The sequence below is a fragment of the Nematostella vectensis genome, chromosome 13, assembly GCF_932526225.1.
Source record: "Nematostella vectensis chromosome 13, jaNemVect1.1, whole genome shotgun sequence".
NCBI classification, from domain to species: domain Eukaryota; kingdom Metazoa; phylum Cnidaria; class Anthozoa; order Actiniaria; family Edwardsiidae; genus Nematostella; species Nematostella vectensis.
The window spans coordinates 6,362,066-6,384,988 of NC_064046.1; the positions used below are offsets into that span (position 1 = coordinate 6,362,066).

Genomic DNA, 22,923 nt, shown 5'->3' on the forward strand with positions numbered 1-22,923 from the left:
TATCTACGTGCACTGTTCATTGTTATCTCACTAATTCTGATTGTTCACGCGCGTCTGTTGATTATCTACGTGCACTGCTCATTATTATCTCACTAATTCTGATTGTTTACGCGCGTCTGTTGATTATCTACGTGCACTGCTCATTGTTATCTCACTAATTCTGATTGTTCACGCGCGTCTGTTGATTATCTACGTGCACTGTTCATTGTTATCTCACCGATTGTGATTGTTCACGCGCGCCTGTTGATTATTTACGAGCACTGTTTATTGATATCTCACTTATTCGTATTGTTTACGCGCGTCTGTTGATTATCTACGCACACTGTTGATTGTTATCTCACTAATTCTGATTGTTCACGCGCGTCTGTCGATTATCTACGTGCACTGCTCATTGTTGTCATCAATTCTTATTGTTCACGCGCGTCAGTTGATTATCTAAGTGCACTGCTCATTGTTATCTCTCTAATTCTTCTTATTCACGCGCGTCTGTTTATTTTCTACGTGCACTGCTCATTGTTGTCATCAATTTTTATTGTACACGCGCGTCTGTTGATTATCTACGTGCACTGCTCATTGTTATCTCTCTAATTCTTCTTATTCACGCGCGTCTGTTTACTATCTACGTGCACTGTTTATTGTTATCTCACCAATTCTGATTGTTCACGCGCGTCTGTTGATTATCTACGTGCACTGCTCATTGTTATCTCACCAATTGTGATTGTTCACGCGCGCCTGTTGATTATTTACGAGCACTGTTTATTGATATCTCACTTATTCGTATTGTTTACGCGCGTCTGTTGATTATCTACGCACACTGTTGATTGTTATCTCACTAATTCTGATTGTTCACGCGCGTTGGTCGATTATCTACGTGCACTGCTCATTGTTGTCATCAATTCTTATTGTTTACGCGCGTTTGTTGATTATCTACGTGCACTGCTCATTGTTATCTCTCTAATTCTTCTTATTCACGCGCGTCTGTTTATTATCTACGTGCACTGTTTATTGTTATCTCACCAATTCTGATTGTTCACGCGCGTCTGTTGATTATCTACGTGCACTGCTCATTGTTATCTCACCAATTGTGATTGTTCACGCGCGCCTGTTGATTATTTACGAGCACTGTTTATTGATATCTCACTTATTCGTATTGTTTACGCGCGTCTGTTGATTATCTACGCACACTGTTGATTGTTATCTCACTAATTCTGATTGTTCACGCGCGTTGGTCGATTATCTACGTGCACTGCTTATTGTTATCTCACTAATTCTTATTATTCACGCGCGTCTGTTGATTATCTACGTGCACTGTTCATTGTTATCTCACCAATACTGATTGTTCACGCGCGTCTGTTGATTATCTAAGTGCACTGTTCATTGTTATCTCTCTAATTCTTATTATTCACGCGCGTCTGTTGATTATCTACGTGCACTGTTCATTGTTATCTCACTAATTCTTATTATTCAAGCGCGTCTGTTGATTATCTACGCGCATTGGTCATTATCTTACTAATTCTGATTGTTCACGCGCGTCTGTTAAATATCTACGCGCACTGATCATTGTTATCTCACCAATTCTGATTGTTCACGCGCGTCTGTTGATTATCTACGCGCACTGCTCATTGTTATCTCACCAATTCTGATTGTTTACGGGCGTCTGTTGATTATCTACGCGCACTGCTCATTGTTATCTCACCAATTCTAATTGTTCACGCGCGTCTGTTGATTATCTACGCGCTCTGATAATTGTTATCTCACTAATTCTGATTGTTCCCGCGCGTCTGTTGAATATCTACGCGCACTGATCATTGTTATCTCACTAATTCTGATTGTTCACGCTCGTCTGTTGATTATCTACGCGCACTGATCATTGTAATCTCACCAATTCTTATTGTTTACGCGAGTTCGTTGATTGTCTACGCACACTGATCATTATTATCTCACCAATTCTGATTGTTTACGGGCGTCTGTTGATTATCTACGCGCTCTGATAATTGTTATCTCACCAATTCTGATTGTTCCCGCGCGTCTGTTGATTATCTACGCGCACTGATCATTGTTATCTCACTTATTCGTATTGTTCACGCGCGTCTGTTGATTATCTACGCGCACTGTTTATTGTTATCTCACCAATTCTGATTGTTCACGCGCGTCTTTTGATTATCTACGTGCACTGCTCATTGTTATCTCACTAATTCCGATTGTTCACGCGCGTCTGTTGATTATCTACGTGCACTGCTCACTGTTATCTCACCAATTTTTATTATTCACGCGCGTCTGTTTATTATCTACGTGCACTGTTCATTGTTATCTCACTAATTCTTATTGTTCACACGCGTCTGTTGATTATCTACGCGCACTGCTCATTGTTATCTCACTAATTCTTATTGTTCAAGCGCGTCTGTTGATTATCTACGTGCATTGGTCATTATCTCACTAATTCTGATTGTTTAAGCGCGTCTGTTAAATATCTACGCGCACTGATCATTGTTATCTCACTAATTCTGATTGTTCACGCGCGTCTGTAGATTATCTACGTGCACTGCTCATTGTTGTCATCAATTCTTATTGTTCACGCGCGTCTGTTGATTATCTACGTGCACTGCTCATTGTTATCTCTCTAATTCTTCTTATTCACGCGCGTCTGTTTATTATCTACGTGCACTGTTTATTGTTATCTCACCAATTCTGATTGTTCACGCGCGTCTGTTGATTATCTACGCACACTGCTCATTGTTATCTCTCTAATTCTTATTATTCACGCGCGTCTGTTTATTATCTACGTGCACTATTCATTGTTGTCTCACTAATTCTTATTTTTCACACGCGCCTGTTGATTATCTACGCGCATTGGTCATTATCTCACTAATTCTGATTATTCACGCGCGTCTGTTTATTATCTACGTGCACTGTTCATTGTTATCTCACCAATTCTGATTGTTCACGCGCGTCTGTTGATTATCTACGTGCACTGTTCATTGTTATCTCACCGATTGTGATTGTTCACGCGCGCCTGTTGATTATTTACGAGCACTGTTTATTGATATCTCACTTATTCGTATTGTTTACGCGCGTCTGTTGATTATCTACGCACACTGTTGATTGTTATCTCACTAATTCTGATTGTTCACGCGCGTCTGTCGATTATCTACGTGCACTGCTCATTGTTGTCATCAATTCTTATTGTTCACGCGCGTCAGTTGATTATCTAAGTGCACTGCTCATTGTTATCTCTCGAATTCTTCTTATTCACGCGCGTCTGTTTATTATCTACGTGCACTGCTCATTGTTGTCATCAATTTTTATTGTACACGCGCGTCTGTTGATTATCTACGTGCACTGCTCATTGTTATCTCTCTAATTCTTCTTATTCACGCGCGTCTGTTTATTATCTACGTGCACTGTTTATTGTTATCTCACCAATTCTGATTGTTCACGCGCGTCTGTTGATTATCTACGTGCACTGCTCATTGTTATCTCACCAATTGTGATTGTTCACGCGCGCCTGTTGATTATTTACGAGCACTGTTTATTGATATCTCACTTATTCGTATTGTTTACGCGCGTCTGTTGATTATCTACGCACACTGTTGATTGTTATCTCACTAATTCTGATTGTTCACGCGCGTCTGTCGATTATCTACGTGCACTGCTCATTGTTGTCATCAATTCTTATTGTTCACGCGCGTCTGTTGATTATCTACGTGCACTGCTCATTGTTATCTCTCTAATTCTTCTTATTCACGCGCGTCTGTTTACTATCTACGTGCACTGTTTATTGTTATCTCACCAATTCTGATTGTTCACGCGCGTCTGTTGATTATCTACGCGCATTGGTCATTATCTCACTAATTCTGATTATTCACGCGCGTCTGTTTATTATCTACGTGCACTGTTCATTGTTATCTCACCAATTCTGATTGTTCACGCGCGTCTGTTGATTATCTACGTGCACTGTTCATTGTTATCTCACCAATTGTGATTGTTCACGCGCGCCTGTTGATTATTTACGAGCACTGTTTATTGATATCTCACTTATTCGTATTGTTTACGCGCGTCTGTTGATTATCTACGCACACTGTTGATTGTTATCTCACTAATTCTGATTGTTCACGCGCGTCTGTCGATTATCTACGTGCACTGCTCATTGTTGTCATCAATTCTTATTGTTCACGCGCGTCAGTTGGTTATCTACGTGCACTGCTTATTGTTATCTCTCTAATTCTTCTTATTCACGCGCGTCTGTTTATTATCTACGTGCACTGCTCATTGTTGTCATCAATTTTTATTGTACACGCGCGTCTGTTGATTATCTACGTGCACTGCTCATTGTTATCTCTCTAATTCTTCTTATTCACGCGCGTCTGTTTATTATCTACGTGCACTGTTTATTGTTATCTCACCAATTCTGATTGTTCACGCGCGTCTGTTGATTATCTACGTGCACTGCTCATTGTTATCTCACCAATTGTGATTGTTCACGCGCGCCTGTTGATTATTTACGAGCACTGTTTATTGATATCTCACTTATTCGTATTGTTTACGCGCGTCTGTTGATTATCTACGCACCCTGTTGATTGTTATCTCACTAATTCTGATTGTTCACGCGCGTCTGTCGATTATCTACGTGCACTGCTCATTGTTGTCATCAATTCTTATTGTTCACGCGCGTCTGTTGATTATCTACGTGCACTGCTCATTGTTATCTCTCTAATTCTTATTATTCACGCGCGTCTGTTTATTATCTACGTGCACTGATCATTGTTGTCATCAATTCTTATTGTTCACGCGCGTCTGTTTATTATCTACGTGCACTGCTCATTGTTGTCATCAATTCTTATTGTTCACGCGCGTCTGTTGATTATCTACGTGCACTGCTCATTGTTATCTCTCTAATTCTTATTATTCACGCGCGTCTGTTGATTATCTACGCGCACTGATCATTGTTATCTCACTAATTCTTATTGTTCACACGCGCCTGTTTATTAAATACGTGCACTGTTTATTGTTATCTCACCAATTCTTATTGTTCACGCGCGTCTGTTGATTATCTACGTGCACTGTTCATTGTTATCTCACCAATTCTGATTGTTCATGCGCGTCTGTTGATTATCTAAGTGCACTGTTCATTGTTATCTCTCTAATTCTTATTATTCACGCGCGTCTGTTGATTATCTACGTGCACTGTTCATTGTTATCTCACTAATTCTGATTGTTCACGCGCGTCTGTTGATTATCTACGTGCACTGCTCATTATTATCTCACCAATTCTGATTGTTCACGCGCGTCTGTTGATTATCTACGTGCACTGTTCATTGTTATCTCACCGATTGTGATTGTTCACGCGCGCCTGTTGATTATTTACGAGCACTGTTTATTGATATCTCACTTATTCGTATTGTTTACGCGCGTCTGTTGATTATCTACGCACACTGTTGATTGTTATCTCACTAATTCTGATTGTTCACGCGCGTCTGTCGATTATCTACGTGCACTGCTCATTGTTGTCATCAATTCTTATTGTTCACGCGCGTCAGTTGATTATCTAAGTGCACTGCTCATTGTTATCTCTCGAATTCTTCTTATTCACGCGCGTCTGTTTATTATCTACGTGCACTGCTCATTGTTGTCATCAATTTTTATTGTACACGCGCGTCTGTTGATTATCTACGTGCACTGCTCATTGTTATCTCTCTAATTCTTCTTATTCACGCGCGTCTGTTTATTATCTACGTGCACTGTTTATTGTTATCTCACCAATTCTGATTGTTCACGCGCGTCTGTTGATTATCTACGTGCACTGCTCATTGTTATCTCACCAATTGTGATTGTTCACGCGCGCCTGTTGATTATTTACGAGCACTGTTTATTGATATCTCACTTATTCGTATTGTTTACGCGCGTCTGTTGATTATCTACGCACACTGTTGATTGTTATCTCACTAATTCTGATTGTTCACGCGCGTCTGTCGATTATCTACGTGCACTGCTCATTGTTGTCATCAATTCTTATTGTTCACGCGCGTCTGTTGATTATCTACGTGCACTGCTCATTGTTATCTCTCTAATTCTTCTTATTCACGCGCGTCTGTTTACTATCTACGTGCACTGTTTATTGTTATCTCACCAATTCTGATTGTTCACGCGCGTCTGTTGATTATCTACGCGCATTGGTCATTATCTCACTAATTCTGATTATTCACGCGCGTCTGTTTATTATCTACGTGCACTGTTCATTGTTATCTCACCAATTCTGATTGTTCACGCGCGTCTGTTGATTATCTACGTGCACTGTTCATTGTTATCTCACCAATTGTGATTGTTCACGCGCGCCTGTTGATTATTTACGAGCACTGTTTATTGATATCTCACTTATTCGTATTGTTTACGCGCGTCTGTTGATTATCTACGCACACTGTTGATTGTTATCTCACTAATTCTGATTGTTCACGCGCGTCTGTCGATTATCTACGTGCACTGCTCATTGTTGTCATCAATTCTTATTGTTCACGCGCGTCAGTTGGTTATCTACGTGCACTGCTCATTGTTATCTCTCTAATTCTTCTTATTCACGCGCGTCTGTTTATTATCTACGTGCACTGCTCATTGTTGTCATCAATTTTTATTGTACACGCGCGTCTGTTGATTATCTACGTGCACTGCTCATTGTTATCTCTCTAATTCTTCTTATTCACGCGCGTCTGTTTATTATCTACGTGCACTGTTTATTGTTATCTCACCAATTCTGATTGTTCACGCGCGTCTGTTGATTATCTACGTGCACTGCTCATTGTTATCTCACCAATTGTGATTGTTCACGCGCGCCTGTTGATTATTTACGAGCACTGTTTATTGATATCTCACTTATTCGTATTGTTTACGCGCGTCTGTTGATTATCTACGCACCCTGTTGATTGTTATCTCACTAATTCTGATTGTTCACGCGCGTCTGTCGATTATCTACGTGCACTGCTCATTGTTGTCATCAATTCTTATTGTTCACGCGCGTCTGTTGATTATCTACGTGCACTGCTCATTGTTATCTCTCTAATTCTTATTATTCACGCGCGTCTGTTTATTATCTACGTGCACTGATCATTGTTGTCATCAATTCTTATTGTTCACGCGCGTCTGTTTATTATCTACGTGCACTGCTCATTGTTGTCATCAATTCTTATTGTTCACGCGCGTCTGTTGATTATCTACGTGCACTGCTCATTGTTATCTCTCTAATTCTTATTATTCACGCGCGTCTGTTGATTATCTACGCGCACTGATCATTGTTATCTCACTAATTCTTATTGTTCACACGCGCCTGTTTATTAAATACGTGCACTGTTTATTGTTATCTCACCAATTCTTATTGTTCACGCGCGTCTGTTGATTATCTACGTGCACTGTTCATTGTTATCTCACCAATTCTGATTGTTCATGCGCGTCTGTTGATTATCTAAGTGCACTGTTCATTGTTATCTCTCTAATTCTTATTATTCACGCGCGTCTGTTGATTATCTACGTGCACTGTTCATTGTTATCTCACTAATTCTGATTGTTCACGCGCGTCTGTTGATTATCTACGTGCACTGCTCATTATTATCTCACTAATTCTGATTGTTTACGCGCGTCTGTTGATTATCTACGTGCACTGCTCATTGTTATCTCACTAATTCTGATTGTTCACGCGCGTCTGTTGATTATCTACGTGCACTGTTCATTGTTATCTCACCGATTGTGATTGTTCACGCGCGCCTGTTGATTATTTACGAGCACTGTTTATTGATATCTCACTTATTCGTATTGTTTACGCGCGTCTGTTGATTATCTACGCACACTGTTGATTGTTATCTCACTAATTCTGATTGTTCACGCGCGTCTGTCGATTATCTACGTGCACTGCTCATTGTTGTCATCAATTCTTATTGTTCACGCGCGTCAGTTGATTATCTAAGTGCACTGCTCATTGTTATCTCTCTAATTCTTCTTATTCACGCGCGTCTGTTTATTATCTACGTGCACTGCTCATTGTTGTCATCAATTTTTATTGTACACGCGCGTCTGTTGATTATCTACGTGCACTGCTCATTGTTATCTCTCTAATTCTTCTTATTCACGCGCGTCTGTTTATTATCTACGTGCACTGTTTATTGTTATCTCACCAATTCTGATTGTTCACGCGCGTCTGTTGATTATCTACGTGCACTGCTCATTGTTATCTCACCAATTGTGATTGTTCACGCGCGCCTGTTGATTATTTACGAGCACTGTTTATTGATATCTCACTTATTCGTATTGTTTACGCGCGTCTGTTGATTATCTACGCACACTGTTGATTGTTATCTCACTAATTCTGATTGTTCACGCGCGTCTGTCGATTATCTACGTGCACTGCTCATTGTTGTCATCAATTCTTATTGTTCACGCGCGTCTGTTGATTATCTACGTGCACTGCTCATTGTTATCTCTCTAATTCTTCTTATTCACGCGCGTCTGTTTATTATCTACGTGCACTGTTTATTGTTATCTCACCAATTCTGATTGTTCACGCGCGTCTGTTGATTATCTACGCACACTGCTCATTGTTATCTCTCTAATTCTTATTATTCACGCGCGTCTGTTTATTATCTACGTGCACTGTTCATTGTTGTCTCACTAATTCTTATTTTTCACACGCGCCTGTTGATTATCTACGCGCATTGGTCATTATCTCACTAATTCTGATTGTTCACGCGCGTCTGTTGATTATCTACGTGCACTGCTCATTGTTATCTCTCTAATTCTTATTATTCACGCGCGTCTGTTTATTATCTACGTGCACTGATCATTGTTATGTCACTAATTCTTATTGTTCACACGCGTCTGTTGATTATCTACGCGCATTGGTCATTGTTGTCATCAATTCTTATTGTTCACGCGCGTCTGTTTATTATCTACGTGCACTGCTCATTGTTGTCATCAATTCTTATTGTTCACGCGCGTCTGTTTATTATCTACGTGCACTGCTCATTGTTGTCATCAATTCTTATTGTTCACGCGCGTCTGTTGATTATCTACGTGCACTGCTCATTGTTATCTCTCTAATTCTTATTATTCACGCGCGTCTGTTGATTATCTACGCGCACTGATCATTGTTATCTCACTAATTCTTATTGTTCACACGCGCCTGTTTATTAAATACGTGCACTGTTTATTGTTATCTCACCAATTCTTATTGTTCACGCGCGTCTGTTGATTATCTACGTGCACTGTTCATTGTTATCTCACCAATTCTGATTGTTCACGCGCGTCTGTTGATTATCTAAGTGCACTGTTCATTGTTATCTCTCTAATTCTTATTATTCACGCGCGTCTGTTGATTATCTACGTGCACTGTTCATTGTTATCTCACTAATTCTGATTGTTCACGCGCGTCTGTTGATTATCTACGTGCACTGCTCATTATTATCTCACTAATTCTGATTGTTTACGCGCGTCTGTTGATTATCTACGTGCACTGCTCATTGTTATCTCACTAATTCTGATTGTTCACGCGCGTCTGTTGATTATCTACGTGCACTGCTCATTATTATCTCACTAATTCTGATTGTTTACGCGAGTTCGTTGATTATCTACGCGCACTGTTGATTGTTATCTCACAAATTCTGATTGTTCCCGCGCGTCTGTTGAATATCTACGCGCACTGATCATTGTTATATCACTAATTCTGATTGTTCACGCTCGTCTGTTGATTATCTACGCGCACTGATCATTGTAATCTCACCAATTCTTATTGTTTACGCGAGTTCGTTGATTGTCTACGCACACTGATCATTGTTATCTCACCAATTCTGATTGTTTACGAACGTCTGTTGATTATCTACGCGCTCTGATAATTGTTATCTCACCAATTCTGATTGTTCCCGCGCGTCTGTTGATTATCTACGCGCACTGATCATTGTTATCTCAATAATTCTGATTGTTCATGCTCGTCTGTTTATTAAATACGTGCACTGTTTATTGTTATCTCACCAATTCTGATTGTTCACGCGCGTCTTTTGATTATCTACGTGCACTGCTCATTGTTATCTCACTAATTCCGATTGTTCACGCGCGTCTGTTGATTATCTACGTGCACTGCTCACTGTTATCTCACCAATTTTTATTATTCACGCGCGTCTGTTTATTATCTACGCGCACTGCTCATTGTTATCTCACTAATTCTTATTGTTCAAGCGCGTCTGTTGATTATCTACGTGCATTGGTCATTATCTCACTAATTCTGATTGTTTAAGCGCGTCTGTTAAATATCTACGCGCACTGATCATTGTTATCTCACTAATTCTGATTGTTCACGCGCGTCTGTCGATTATCTACGTGCACTGCTCATTGTTGTCATCAATTCTTATTGTTCACGCGCGTCTGTTGATTATCTACGTGCACTGCTCATTGTTATCTCTCTAATTCTTCTTATTCACGCGCGTCTGTTTATTATCTACGTGCACTGTTTATTGTTATCTCACCAATTCTGATTGTTCACGCGCGTCTGTTGATTATCTACGCACACTGCTCATTGTTATCTCTCTAATTCTTATTATTCACGCGCGTCTGTTTATTATCTACGTGCACTATTCATTGTTGTCTCACCAATTCTGATTGTTCACGCGCGTCTGTTGATTATCTACGTGCACTGTTCATTGTTATCTCACCAATTGTGATTGTTCACGCGCGCCTGTTGATTATTTACGAGCACTGTTTATTGATATCTCACTTATTCGTATTGTTTACGCGCGTCTGTTGATTATCTACGCACACTGTTGATTGTTATCTCACTAATTCTGATTGTTCACGCGCGTCTGTCGATTATCTACGTGCACTGCTCATTGTTGTCATCAATTCTTATTGTTCACGCGCGTCAGTTGATTATCTACGTGCACTGCTCATTGTTATCTCTCTAATTCTTCTTATTCACGCGCGTCTGTTTATTATCTACGTGCACTGCTCATTGTTGTCATCAATTCTTATTGTTCACGCGCGTCTGTTGATTATCTACGTGCACTGCTCAATGTTATCTCTCTAATTCTTCTTATTCACGCGCGTCTGTTTATTATCTACGTGCACTGTTTATTGTTATCTCACCAATTCTGATTGTTCACGCGCGTCTGTTGATTATCTACGTGCACTGCTCATTGTTATCTTACCAATTGTGATTGTTCACGCGCGCCTGTTGATTATTTACGAGCACTGTTTATTGATATCTCACTTATTCGTATTGTTTACGCGCGTCTGTTGATTATCTACGCACACTGTTGATTGTTATCTCACTAATTCTGATTGTTCACGCGCGTCTGTCGATTATCTACGTGCACTGCTCATTGTTGTCATCAATTCTTATTGTTCACGCGCGTCTGTTGATTATCTACGTGCACTGCTCATTGTTATCTCTCTAATTCTTATTATTCACGCGCGTCTGTTTATTATCTACGTGCACTGATCATTGTTGTCATCAATTCTTATTGTTCACGTGCTTCTGTTTATTATCTACGTGCACTGCTCATTGTTGTCATCAATTATTATTGTTCACGCGCGTCTGTTGATTATCTACGTGCACTGCTCATTGTTTTCTCTCTAATTCTTATTATTCACGCGCGTCTGTTGATTATCTACGCGCACTGATCATTGTTATCTCACTAATTCTTATTGTTCACACGCGCCTGTTTATTAAATACGTGCACTGTTTATTGTTATCTCACCAATTCTTATTGTTCACGCGCGTCTGTTGATTATCTACGTGCACTGTTCATTGTTATCTCACCAATACTGATTGTTCACGCGCGTCTGTTGATTATCTAAGTGCACTGTTCATTGTTATCTCTCTAATTCTTATTATTCACGCGCGTCTGTTGATTATCTACGTGCACTGTTTATTGTTATCTCACTAATTCTTATTATTCAAGCGCGTCTGTTGATTATCTACGCGCATTGGTCATTATCTTACTAATTCTGATTGTTCACGCGCGTCTGTTAAATATCTACGCGCACTGATCATTGTTATCTCACCAATTCTGATTGTTCACGCGCGTCTGTTGATTATCTACGCGCACTGCTCATTGTTATCTCACTAATTCTGATTGTTCACGCGCGTCTGTTGATTATCTACGTGCACTGCTCATTATTATCTCACTAATTCTGATTGTTTACGCGCGTCTGTTGATTATCTACGTGCACTGCTTATTGTTATCTCACTAATTCTTATTATTCACGCGCGTCTGTTGATTATCTACGTGCACTGTTCATTGTTATCTCACTAATTCTTATTATTCACGCGCGTCTGTTGATTATCTACGCGCACTGTTCATTGTTATCTCACCAATTCTGATTGTTCACGCGCGTCTGTTGATAGTATCTACGTGCACTGATCATTGTTAACTCTCTAATTCTTATTATTCACGCGCGTCTGTTTATTATCTACGCGCACTGCTCATTGTTATCTCACCAATTCTAATTGTTCACGCGCGTCTGTTGATTCTCTACGCGCTCTGATCATTATTATCTCACCAATTCTGATTGTTCCCGCGCGTCTGTTGATTATCTACGCGCACTGATCATTGTTATCTCACCAATTCTAATTGTTCACGCGCGTCTGTTGATTATCTACGCGCTCTGATAATTGTTATCTCACCAATTCTGATTGTTCCCGCGCGTCTGTTGATTATCTACGCGCACTGATCATTGTTCTCTCACTAATTCTGATTGTTTACGCTCGTCTGTTGATTATCTACGCGCACTGATCATTGTTATCTCACTAATTCTGATTGTTCACGCTCGTCTGTTGATTATCTACGCGCACTGATCATTGTAATCTCACCAATTCTTATTGTTTACGCGAGTTCGTTGATTGTCTACGCACACTGATCATTGTTATCTCACCAATTCTAATTGTTCACGCGCGTCTGTTGATTATCTACGCGCTCTGATAATTGTTATCTCACTAATTCTGATTGTTCCCGCGCGTCTGTTGAATATCTACGCGCACTGATCATTGTTATCTCACTAATTCTGATTGTTCACGCTCGTCTGTTGATTATCTACGCGCACTGATCATTGTAATCTCACCAATTCTTATTGTTTACGCGAGTTCGTTGATTGTCTACGCACACTGATCATTGTTATCTCTCTAATTCTGATTGTTCACGCGCGTCTGTTGATTAAATACGTGCACTGTTTATTGTTATCTCACCAATTCTTATTGTTCACGCGCGTCTGTTGATTATCTACGCGCACTGATTATTGTTATCTCACTAATTCTTATTATTCACGCGCGTCTGTTAATTATCTACGTGCACTGTTCATTGTTATCTCACTAATTCATATTGTTCACGCGCGTTTGTCGATTATCTACGTGCACTGCTCATTGTTGTCATCAATTCATATTGTTCACGCGCGTCTGTTTATTATCTACGTGCACTGCTCATTGTTATCTCTCTAATTCTGATTGTTCACGCGCGTCTGTTGATTATCTACGTGCACTGTTTATTGTTATCTCACCAATTCTTATTGTTCACGCGCGTCTGTTGATTATCTACGCGCACTGATCATTGTTATCTCACTAATTCTGATTGTTCACGCGCGTCTGTTTATTATCTACGTGCACTGCTCATTGTTATCTCTCTAATTCTTATTATTCACGCGCGTCTGTTTATTATCTACGTGCACTGTTTATTGTTATCTCACCAATTCTGATTGTTCACGCGCGTCTGTTGATTATCTACGTGCACTGCTCATTGTTGTCATCAATTATTATTGTTCACGCGCGTCTGTTGATTATCTACGTGCACTGCTCATTGTTATCTCTCTAATTCTTATTATTCACGCGCGTCTGTTTATTATCTACGTGCACTGTTTATTGTTATCTCACCAATTCTGATTGTTCACTCGCGTCTGTTTATTATCTACGTGCACTGTTCATTGTTGTCTCACTAATTCTTATTTTTCACACGCGCCTGTTGATTATCTACGCGCATTGGTCATTATCTCACTAATTCTGATTATTCACGCGCGTCTGTTTATTATCTACGTGCACTGTTCATTGTTATCTCACCAATTCTGACTGTTCACGCGCGTCTGTTGATTATCTACGTGCACTGTTCATTGTTATCTCACCAATTGTGATTGTTCACGCGCGTCTGTTGATGATCTACGCGCACTGCTCATTGTTATCTCACTAATTCTTATTGTTCACACGCGTCTGTTGATTATTTACGAGCATTGTTTATTGATATCTCACTTATTCTGATTGTTTACGCGCGTCTGTTGATTATCTACGCACACTGTTGATTGTTATCTCACTAATTCTGATTGTTTACGCGTGTTTGTTGATTATCTACGCACACTGTTGATTGTTATCTCACCAATTCTGATTGTTCACGCGGGTCTGTTGATTATCTACGCACAATAATCATTGTTATCTCACTAATTCTTATTGTTTACGCGAGTTCGTTGGTTATCTACGCACACTGATCATTGTTATCTCACCAATTCTGATTGTTTACGGGCGTCTGTTAATTATCTACGCGCACTGATCATTGTTATCTCACCAATTCTTGTTGTTTACGCGTGATTACGCGTGTCTGTTGATTATCTACGCGCACTGCTCATTGTTATCTCACCAATTCTGATTGTTCACACGCGTCTGTTGATTATCTACGCGCGTTGTTCATTGTTATCTCACCAATTCTTATTATTCACGCGCGTCTGTTGATTATCTACGCGCACTGCTCATTGTTATCTCACCAATTCTGATTGTTCACACGCGTCTGTTGATTATCTACGCGCGTTGTTCATTGTTATCTCACCAATTTTGATTGTTCACACGCGTCTGTTGATTATCTACGCGCACTGCTCATTGTTATCTCACTAATTCTTATTGTTCACGCGCGTCTGTTGATTATCTACGCGCACTGTTGATTGTTATCTCACTAATTCCGATTGTTTACGCGTGTCTGTTGATTATTTACGAGCACTGATCATTGTTATCTCACCAATTCTAATTGTTTACGCGCGCCTGTTCATTATCTACGCGCACTGTTTATTGTTATCTCACCAATTCTTATTGTTCACGCGCGTCTGTTGATTATCTACGCGCACTTATTATTGTTATCTCAATAATTCTTATTGTTCACGCGCGTCTGTTGATTATCTACGTGCACTGCTCATTGTTATCTCTCTAATTCTTATTATTCACGCGCGTCTGTTTATTATCTACGTGCACTGTTTATTGTTATCTCACCAATTCTGATTGTTCACGCGCGTCTGTTGATTATCTACGTGCACTGCTCATTGTTATCTCACTAATTCTGATTGTTCACGCGCGTCTGTTGATTATCTACGTGCACTGCTCATTGTTATCTCTCTAATTCTTATTATTCACGCGCGTCTGTTTATTATCTACGTGCACTGTTTATTGTTATCTCACCAATTCTGATTGTTCACGCGCGTCTGTTGATTATCCATGTGTACTGCTCATTGTTCTCACTAATCCTAATTGTTCACGAGTGTCTGTTGATTATCCATGTGCACTGCTCATTGTTCTCACTAATTCTAATTGCTGCTTGCCCTTACGTTGAGCCAAGCAACATAAGACTCTTACGCTTAAGTCTTTGCTTATGCTTATGTGCTTGTGAGAACCAACCTTATCTACGTGCACTGCTAATTGCTATCTCACCAATTCTGATCACCTACACTGCCTATTCTGACTGTTTACGCTCATGATCAATGAACAACCAAATGTCCATTACCTATTGTTCTTGTTTCCTCACATATTGCCCTTACAGTATGTGCACCTGTTCATAATGTACACCTTGTTTTGCAAGGTGTAATGTCCAGTCGCAAGACTCCTTTTATCTATGCCAGTCTAGTACATACATCTGTTCGGGTATGTACCAGCATATGGTACTTACAGCATTTGACCACTCCAACATCAAACTTGTTTCATATGGACCAAAAACCTGTGGAAAGTGGTTACATGCTTATTGTTCTCATAGTTTTATCATAATCATCATCGCCATCTCCCCATCCCCATTTTTATCATCATCATCATCATCATTGTCATTATCACCGTTTTTATCACCATCATTACTATAATTACTATAATCACTATAATCACTATAACCATTATCATTTTCATCACCAAACATTTCTATCACTAATCATAATCAACCCATTATCATTCTTGCTAAAAGTCAAAGTTCAAATCTTGAGAGTGTTACCTCAGCATCAGGCTTGTCATGCCATTTGTACTCCCAATATAATGTCTGGCCTGTCCTACGGCTTTTATTACTACGTGGAATTTCAGCCTATAACAAAATGGAAAAGAAATATAGTCCCAGGCCCCATAAGATTGAAGGGGCACAATACAGAAAATACAGTATTTGTCATTTTCTTATAATTTTTTTTAATATTGGGGAGCACATGCTTCCAGGTCTGAAGGATTAACCCTGGCAGTACTAGTATTTAGGCAAATATTGGCATCCTAAAGATGAAACATTGTTTTCTTGGGAGAAAGGAAAGTAATAGACAGTTGCTATTTTTTTACAGTTTAACTAAAATACAGAGATAATTGAACAATGGCTAACAGAACCAGGCCGGCACCCCATAATTATTTTGTTTGGTGAGTGCCTCCCTCTCCCCCCCCCCCCCCCCCCCCACACACAAAAAAAAGAGTTTATGTAAGCTTTATATTCTTATAGTTAACTATGACTCTTCAGTAGGAGCACATCTCTAAAGATGCCATTTTAGAGAAACTAGGGGTTCACAATAACAAATACAGTCATTACTGTACCTTACGTCTCCTCTCAGCTCCACTTATGGTTATTTGTCTACCATCCAGTTGCTGAAAAGAGGTATTTCAAAGCAGTCAAAAAATAATGCAAGCCCTTCAAGTATCATATCCAGGTTCACCTACCGGGTGGTGGTGTTTGCACCATCTTATTGCCTTTGACGCTGAAAACATACCATATCAAATAAAACAAGGCACATGTGATATTGCAGAAAACCATAACTTCTAGTTTGCCAGATTAATGAAGCTACATCATAAGTTGTCTTGATTTTCAAATATCTTTGGGAATTATACCGTATTATGCTAAATCTAGCAAATGAGTGAAGAGATACTGGTTCCAATTATTATATCATTTAATATATAGGTGTCTGGACAATAAGCCTTAAAGTATGCAAATACACAAAAACTGTCTGTACTTCTGCTATGGTGTTGTTCTATTCAGAAAAGGGTAATAAAGAGTGCAGTAGTAATTGTTATAATTGGTTGTCATAATTGTTACCAGACTCTGGTTCTGTGAAGGTTATAAATGCAAATCCACGTGAGATGCCAGTCTCGTGATCTTTGATAATCTAAGGAGCAAAAACAAAATAATATGAAAAAAGGCAACACTTCTTTTAACAGCAGGGGACCATAGGCTATAATATTGTCAGCAACCCTATTAACAAATGGGGTAGTGTAAGAAAAAAAAAAGAATTTCAACATGCAAAAAGAACGTATTCTAAAAACATAAGCTGATGTAATTTCTGGTATATAACAAAAATGAAATGTAAATAGAATAGCACATACTCCCTATTCTTTCCTCTCTTTAAAAAGCCTACAGTGCAATCAATACAAATGCATTATACATAGATCACAAATCTTCAGACAAATCTTTAGATATTAGAAGTGATGGACAATTTAATATCTGATGGGAGAGATGTTATTTTTCCTGCTTGATATATATTTCTTTCTAATTTTTGTATCACTGGACTTGGCTGACTGTGTCAAGATATTACTGCTCATGTTTTTACCTTCTTCACGGCATGTTAGTCATCAAATACAGGGTTGTTCAACAATAACCCTGTTGGTTAGTTTTCCTTACCCTTAGCCCTTCAATTTCACCAAATACTGAGAAATATTCAGCAAGAGTAACTGGAAAAAAGAAGTTGAAATCATATAAGACTTCTTGATCTCCATGAGCACACAGTTTATGCATATGAAAAAGCTGTGCAACCATTATATGAATTTTAGCTGCAAATCTCAAGTTTGAGCCTTGGTTGACTCAGATTTTAAGAATAGCTTTTCAACAGCTTTTCTGCTCATTTTATGAGAAAAAGATCACACAACTTCAACAAATATTATATTCAAATGAATACACATGTATTATAAAGAACTTCAAGAAGGCCAATCATACCACAATTTTATGCTCCCGCACAATACCGATTTACTCAAAGAATCCATTTCCATCAGCTAATTCAAGCATGTGACTGAGATACTTCCAATAAAATATTGCTAATAAGGTATTAAACTTCAACCAAGGGTGGTTATTTTGAAGTTTTCTTGTAAACGAACCAGTGCAGTTTCAATAGTAAACAATAATTACATATTCTTATCTGGTTGCTTGTTTGCCATTTGAAAATATATTTGAAACTTTCAGCTTGTTTCTAAGTTTACTGTTAAAACCCAAAGTAAACAAAGTAAATAAAATAAAATCACTGATATGATATCTAAGAGAAATTTTACTATTGAAGTAAGTGAGACTTGGAAGGAAGCAGAGACAAAAGACGATCACCTTAAATAAAGCATAGAGGAGCAACAAGTGGAGAATGAAGTGAATGAACAGTTTTTTCATTCCCATTCTATATAATCAAGCAAATTCAGACTTCTACTCTTCTTTCTTTGTCTCTGTCATGTTCGCAAGTGAAAAACCCACTTAGAGTAACCCTTCTTGGGTAGATGCTGTACCTGGCTTGGTATCCCTGTTTAGATTTCCAACAAACACTTTTGACCTTGGGTTATCTTAGAAAAGGAAAATCTATTAGTGTGGTTCCTGTGAAGAAATTTATAAGTGTAGTTAGGGTGAAGTCAATATAAGGTTCTAAGAAAAGGCAAATCCATAAGTGTGGTGCCCATAAAATGTATTAATGTAATTTGCATAGACAGCTTAGCCCCGCACCACCCTAGACCCAACTTGTCTTTCCACAGGTAGCCCAGGCAATGGTTTTGAAGCTTGTTCATAGCTTAGAATTGGCTGTTATTCTTAGGGGTAAAATGAATGGATTGAAGTCGGGATATTTTTAACATTGCCAATAAAATTGCCTTTAAACTTGTTGTTGTCATATTTATGTGTTATATACGATTTTGGGTGAATAAAGACTGTGGTCTTTGTAGTGTCCGCCGCGTTGCATTATGGATTGTTAAGGTGCGCAATGCACCATGGTAGAACACATGTTAGAGATCCGCCATCTTGTATTAAATGTGGAAGACCACGAGTCTGTTTCTTTTTGCTTTGTTCCTTGACGAAAACCACATTCTGGCGACGAGGATGGGATCAACAACTGGATAAACACATACTGAAGTTAAATCTGTCAAAAAAAAAGCCGGTATGGCCGTCTGTTTATCAGGATTACCAACGCCAAAAGCCTTCGACTGCATTGGCGAACCAGCCACGCTGGAACAAAGATGGACAATCTGGAAGTCCGAATTTGAGCTCTACTGCACTGCATCTGGCATCAAAGACTCGAAACAACAACGAGCAATACTTCTTCACCTAGCAGGAGCTGGAATACGAGAAATTTTTCACGCTTTTACGGCTGAACAACAGGGGGAGGACTATAAAACAGCCATGGACTCCCTCACTCAACACTTCAAACTCAAGAAAAACGTACCGATGGCCAGGCAAGCCTTCTTGACAGCGGTACCAAAACCCGGTGAGAGGATTCATCAATTTGCAATTAGACTGCAAACCCTTTGCGAACACTGCGAGTACAACGACCAAAAGGACAGTCAAATTCGAGATAGAATTTTGACCTTCATATTGGATAAACCCCTCAAAGCAAAACTCTTTCGTGAGGAAGGTCTGACTCTCAGCAAGCTCCTGGAAATTGTCAACACGTACCATGACAAAGAAGCACTAGTTCTTGTGCCAGATCAAGGTGGTGTTAACCAATTGAGAGTACAACAGAAGCCTGACAGTGCTGGTCCCAAGTTTGATGGCAGATGTCATTGTTGCAATAAGCAGGGTCATAAAGCTGCTGACTGCAGATGTAGCCAAAATCACCAATGTGAAAAATGTGGGAAAATAGGACATTTCAAGGTCTGCTGCAAATCAAAGCAGACATCTGGAAAAGCAAAGTCTGCAAGTGGACCAAAATCAAAGGGCAGGAAGCCATCTCATGTAAGACAAGTGGAAGCTGTTGATGTTCAAGAAACTGATAGCGAAGAGGAAGAAGATGTTTTTAATGTATTCTGCACGCACACAGAGTCACCGCCTGGTACTATGGAGATATCTATTGGAGGTGTTATACAGAATGTCATCATTGATTCGGGTGCAAGCTGTAACCTTATGTCAGAAAGGACATTCAATGACTTATCAAAAGGAGACATTGTTTTGAAGCCAAGTAGCAAGCAAATTTTTGCATATTCGTCTAGTGATGCTTTAAATCTTAAGGGTAGTTGTATGCTTAATGTGCATGTACCAGAAACAAATGTGGATAAGCGCGCAAAGTTTTTCATTGTCTCTGGAAAAGCGTCAACTTTGTTAGGTCGTGAATTATCTGAAGCTCTAGGCATACTCAAAGTAGGAGTTCAGGTTAATAGTTGTAGCTCAGATTTCTCAGCTATAAATACTCAGTTAAACAGCAAAGCAGCGCTTAAGGCCAAATTTCCTAATGTTTTTCATGGTTTGGGCAAGCTTAAAGGTTTTAAACTCAAGTTACATATTGATCAGAATATTAAGCCAGTAGCACAACCATTGCGTAGGATTCCTTTTAGTCGCAGGCAGAAGGTCGCTGACAAGTTAGAGGAACTTGAGAAGCTTGGTGTGGTGGAAAAGGTAAACAGTCCTACAAGTTGGATCAATCCCCTTGTGGCAGTCGAAAAGCCAAATGGAGATGTTCGCATTTGTTTGGACATGCGCCAGGCCAATCAGGCTATCTTAAGAGAAAGACACCCAGTACCTACTATGCAAGAAACCCTACAAGAAATCTCAGATGCAAAGATTTTCACCAAATTGGATTTAAACATGGCTTTCCATCAAATCGAGTTATCCCCAGAGTCCCGAGACATAACTACTTTCGCAGCGCCAACAGGTTTATATCGCTACTGTCGATTGCTCTTCGGTGTGAACATGGCTACCGAGAAGTTCCAGAACCTGATATGGCAAGTTTTGAAAGACTGCCCTGGAGCCTTCAACATGCATGACGACATTCTTATAGTGGGTAGGAACCAAAAGGAGCATGACGAGAACCTGGAAAGAGCTGTCCAAAAGCTGCAAGACAGCGGGCTCACCCTCAACTATGAGAAATGTGTGGTAGGAGCCTCGAGTATGGATTTCATGGGAGACACCATTTCTGCAGATGGTCTTAAGTTATCTGACAAAAGAGTCGAAGCAATTGTCGAGGCACCTGCACCAACCAACCAATCAGAGGTGAGAAGTTTCCTTGGTTCTGCTCAATTTTGTGCCAAATTCATTCCACAGTTTGCAACCATTTCTGCTCCCCTGTGGGATCTTACCAGTAAAAATGCTAAATGGAAATGGGGTACCAAAGAGGCAGAATCATTTGCACAAATTAAGCACTTGCTAACATGTGCACCAGTCATGTCTTATTTTACACAGGGAGCCCAGACCAGGATTATCACTGACGCCTCACCAGTTGGCCTGGGGGCCATACTAGAGCAAAGACAACCTGGTGATGGTCAATTTCGACCAGTGTACTACGCAAGTCGTAAGCTTAGTAAGGTTGAACAGCGCTACTCACAGTTCGAGCGAGAGGCCCTTGCTGTCAAATGGGCCTGTGAGAAATTTCACATGTTCCTTTATGGAACCCATTTTGAAATACTAACTGATCACAAACCCTTAATTTCAGTCCTAGGTCCAACGTCTAAACCTCCGTCTGCTAGGATTGAACGCTGGCTGTTGTACCTTCAGCAATTCAGCTATGTGGTCAGGCACATTTCCGGAAAGGAAAATTCAGCCGACGCCCTGAGTCGTTTACCAGTTGGTCCAGTACAGACAGCTGATTCTAAAGCAACCAGCGAGTATGTGTTTAGCACTGCAAAGGCCGCAGTACCTGTCGCCATGACCCCAAAGCATGTAGAGGTTGTTTCAGAGAAGGACCCAACCCTTATTCTGGTACGCGAAGCAATTAGAAGTGGAGACTTCACCCGCCTCACAGGTACCTTGTACAAAGCAGTGTCAAAGGAGTTGTGGATTGCCGGACAATTAGTGATGCGTGGAAACCGAATTGTGCTACCAGAATCCCTATGGAAGCAAGCAATTATTTTAGCTCATGAGGGACACCAAGGAATGGTGCGCACAAAATCCCGCCTGCGAAGCAAACTATGGTGGCCGCAGATGGATGCACAGGCTGAACAGTTCATCAAGGCCTGCTACCCCTGCCAGCTAGTTGGACCACGTGGCAAACCGGAACCTGTTCGATCAACAGAACTACCTGAAGAACCATGGGAGGACCTCGCCACAGATTTGACTGAGATACCTGGAGGAAACCACTTGCTGGTAGTTGTGGATAACTACTCCAGATGGCCAGAGGTAGTACTCCTTAAGAAAACCGATGCACCACACGTCATCACGGCATTGGAGGGAATATTCAGAACACATGGCATACCATACACGGTTCGCAGCGACAACGGACCGCCCTTTGCCTCGAAAGAATTTGAGAATTTCTTAGAGTTCTTAGGCATAGAACATAAGAAAGGAATTCCATATTGGCCACAGAGCAGCGGCGAAGTGGAACGATGTAACAGAACAATTCTTAAAGTGATTCGGAAAGCAAACTTGCAAGGAAATGATTGGAAGAAAGCGCTTGATGATTTCCTCTTTCAGTATCGCACAACAAACCATGCCGCAACTGGATGCTCGCCAGCCGAACTCCTAATGGGAAGGCAGCTCCGAG

At 40.0% G+C, this 22,923-nt stretch overlaps 1 protein-coding gene across 2 annotated transcripts in view; it reads right to left on the reverse strand.

Moving 5' to 3' along the window:
* The window catches only part of LOC5518007 (nuclear polyadenylated RNA-binding protein 4), a 41,382-nt gene that overhangs the window by 16,821 nt on the left and 1,638 nt on the right, over positions 1-22,923 (reverse strand). The window contains exons 2-8 of one of the 2 annotated variants that reach the window (XM_001637929.3): positions 18,755-18,808; positions 17,892-17,941; positions 17,310-17,379; positions 16,937-16,974; positions 16,814-16,864; positions 16,242-16,328; positions 15,933-15,980 (exon numbers count right to left, since the gene is read on the reverse strand). In XM_001637929.3, coding sequence (XP_001637979.3) covers positions 15,933-15,980; positions 16,242-16,328; positions 16,814-16,864; positions 16,937-16,974; positions 17,310-17,379; positions 17,892-17,941; positions 18,755-18,808 — 398 coding nt within the window. Of the gene's footprint in view, positions 1-15,897; positions 15,981-16,241; positions 16,329-16,813; positions 16,865-16,936; positions 16,975-17,309; positions 17,380-17,891; positions 17,942-18,754; positions 18,809-22,923 lie in introns of both variants that reach the window. The other variant, XM_032362547.2, reaches the window with a different exon arrangement.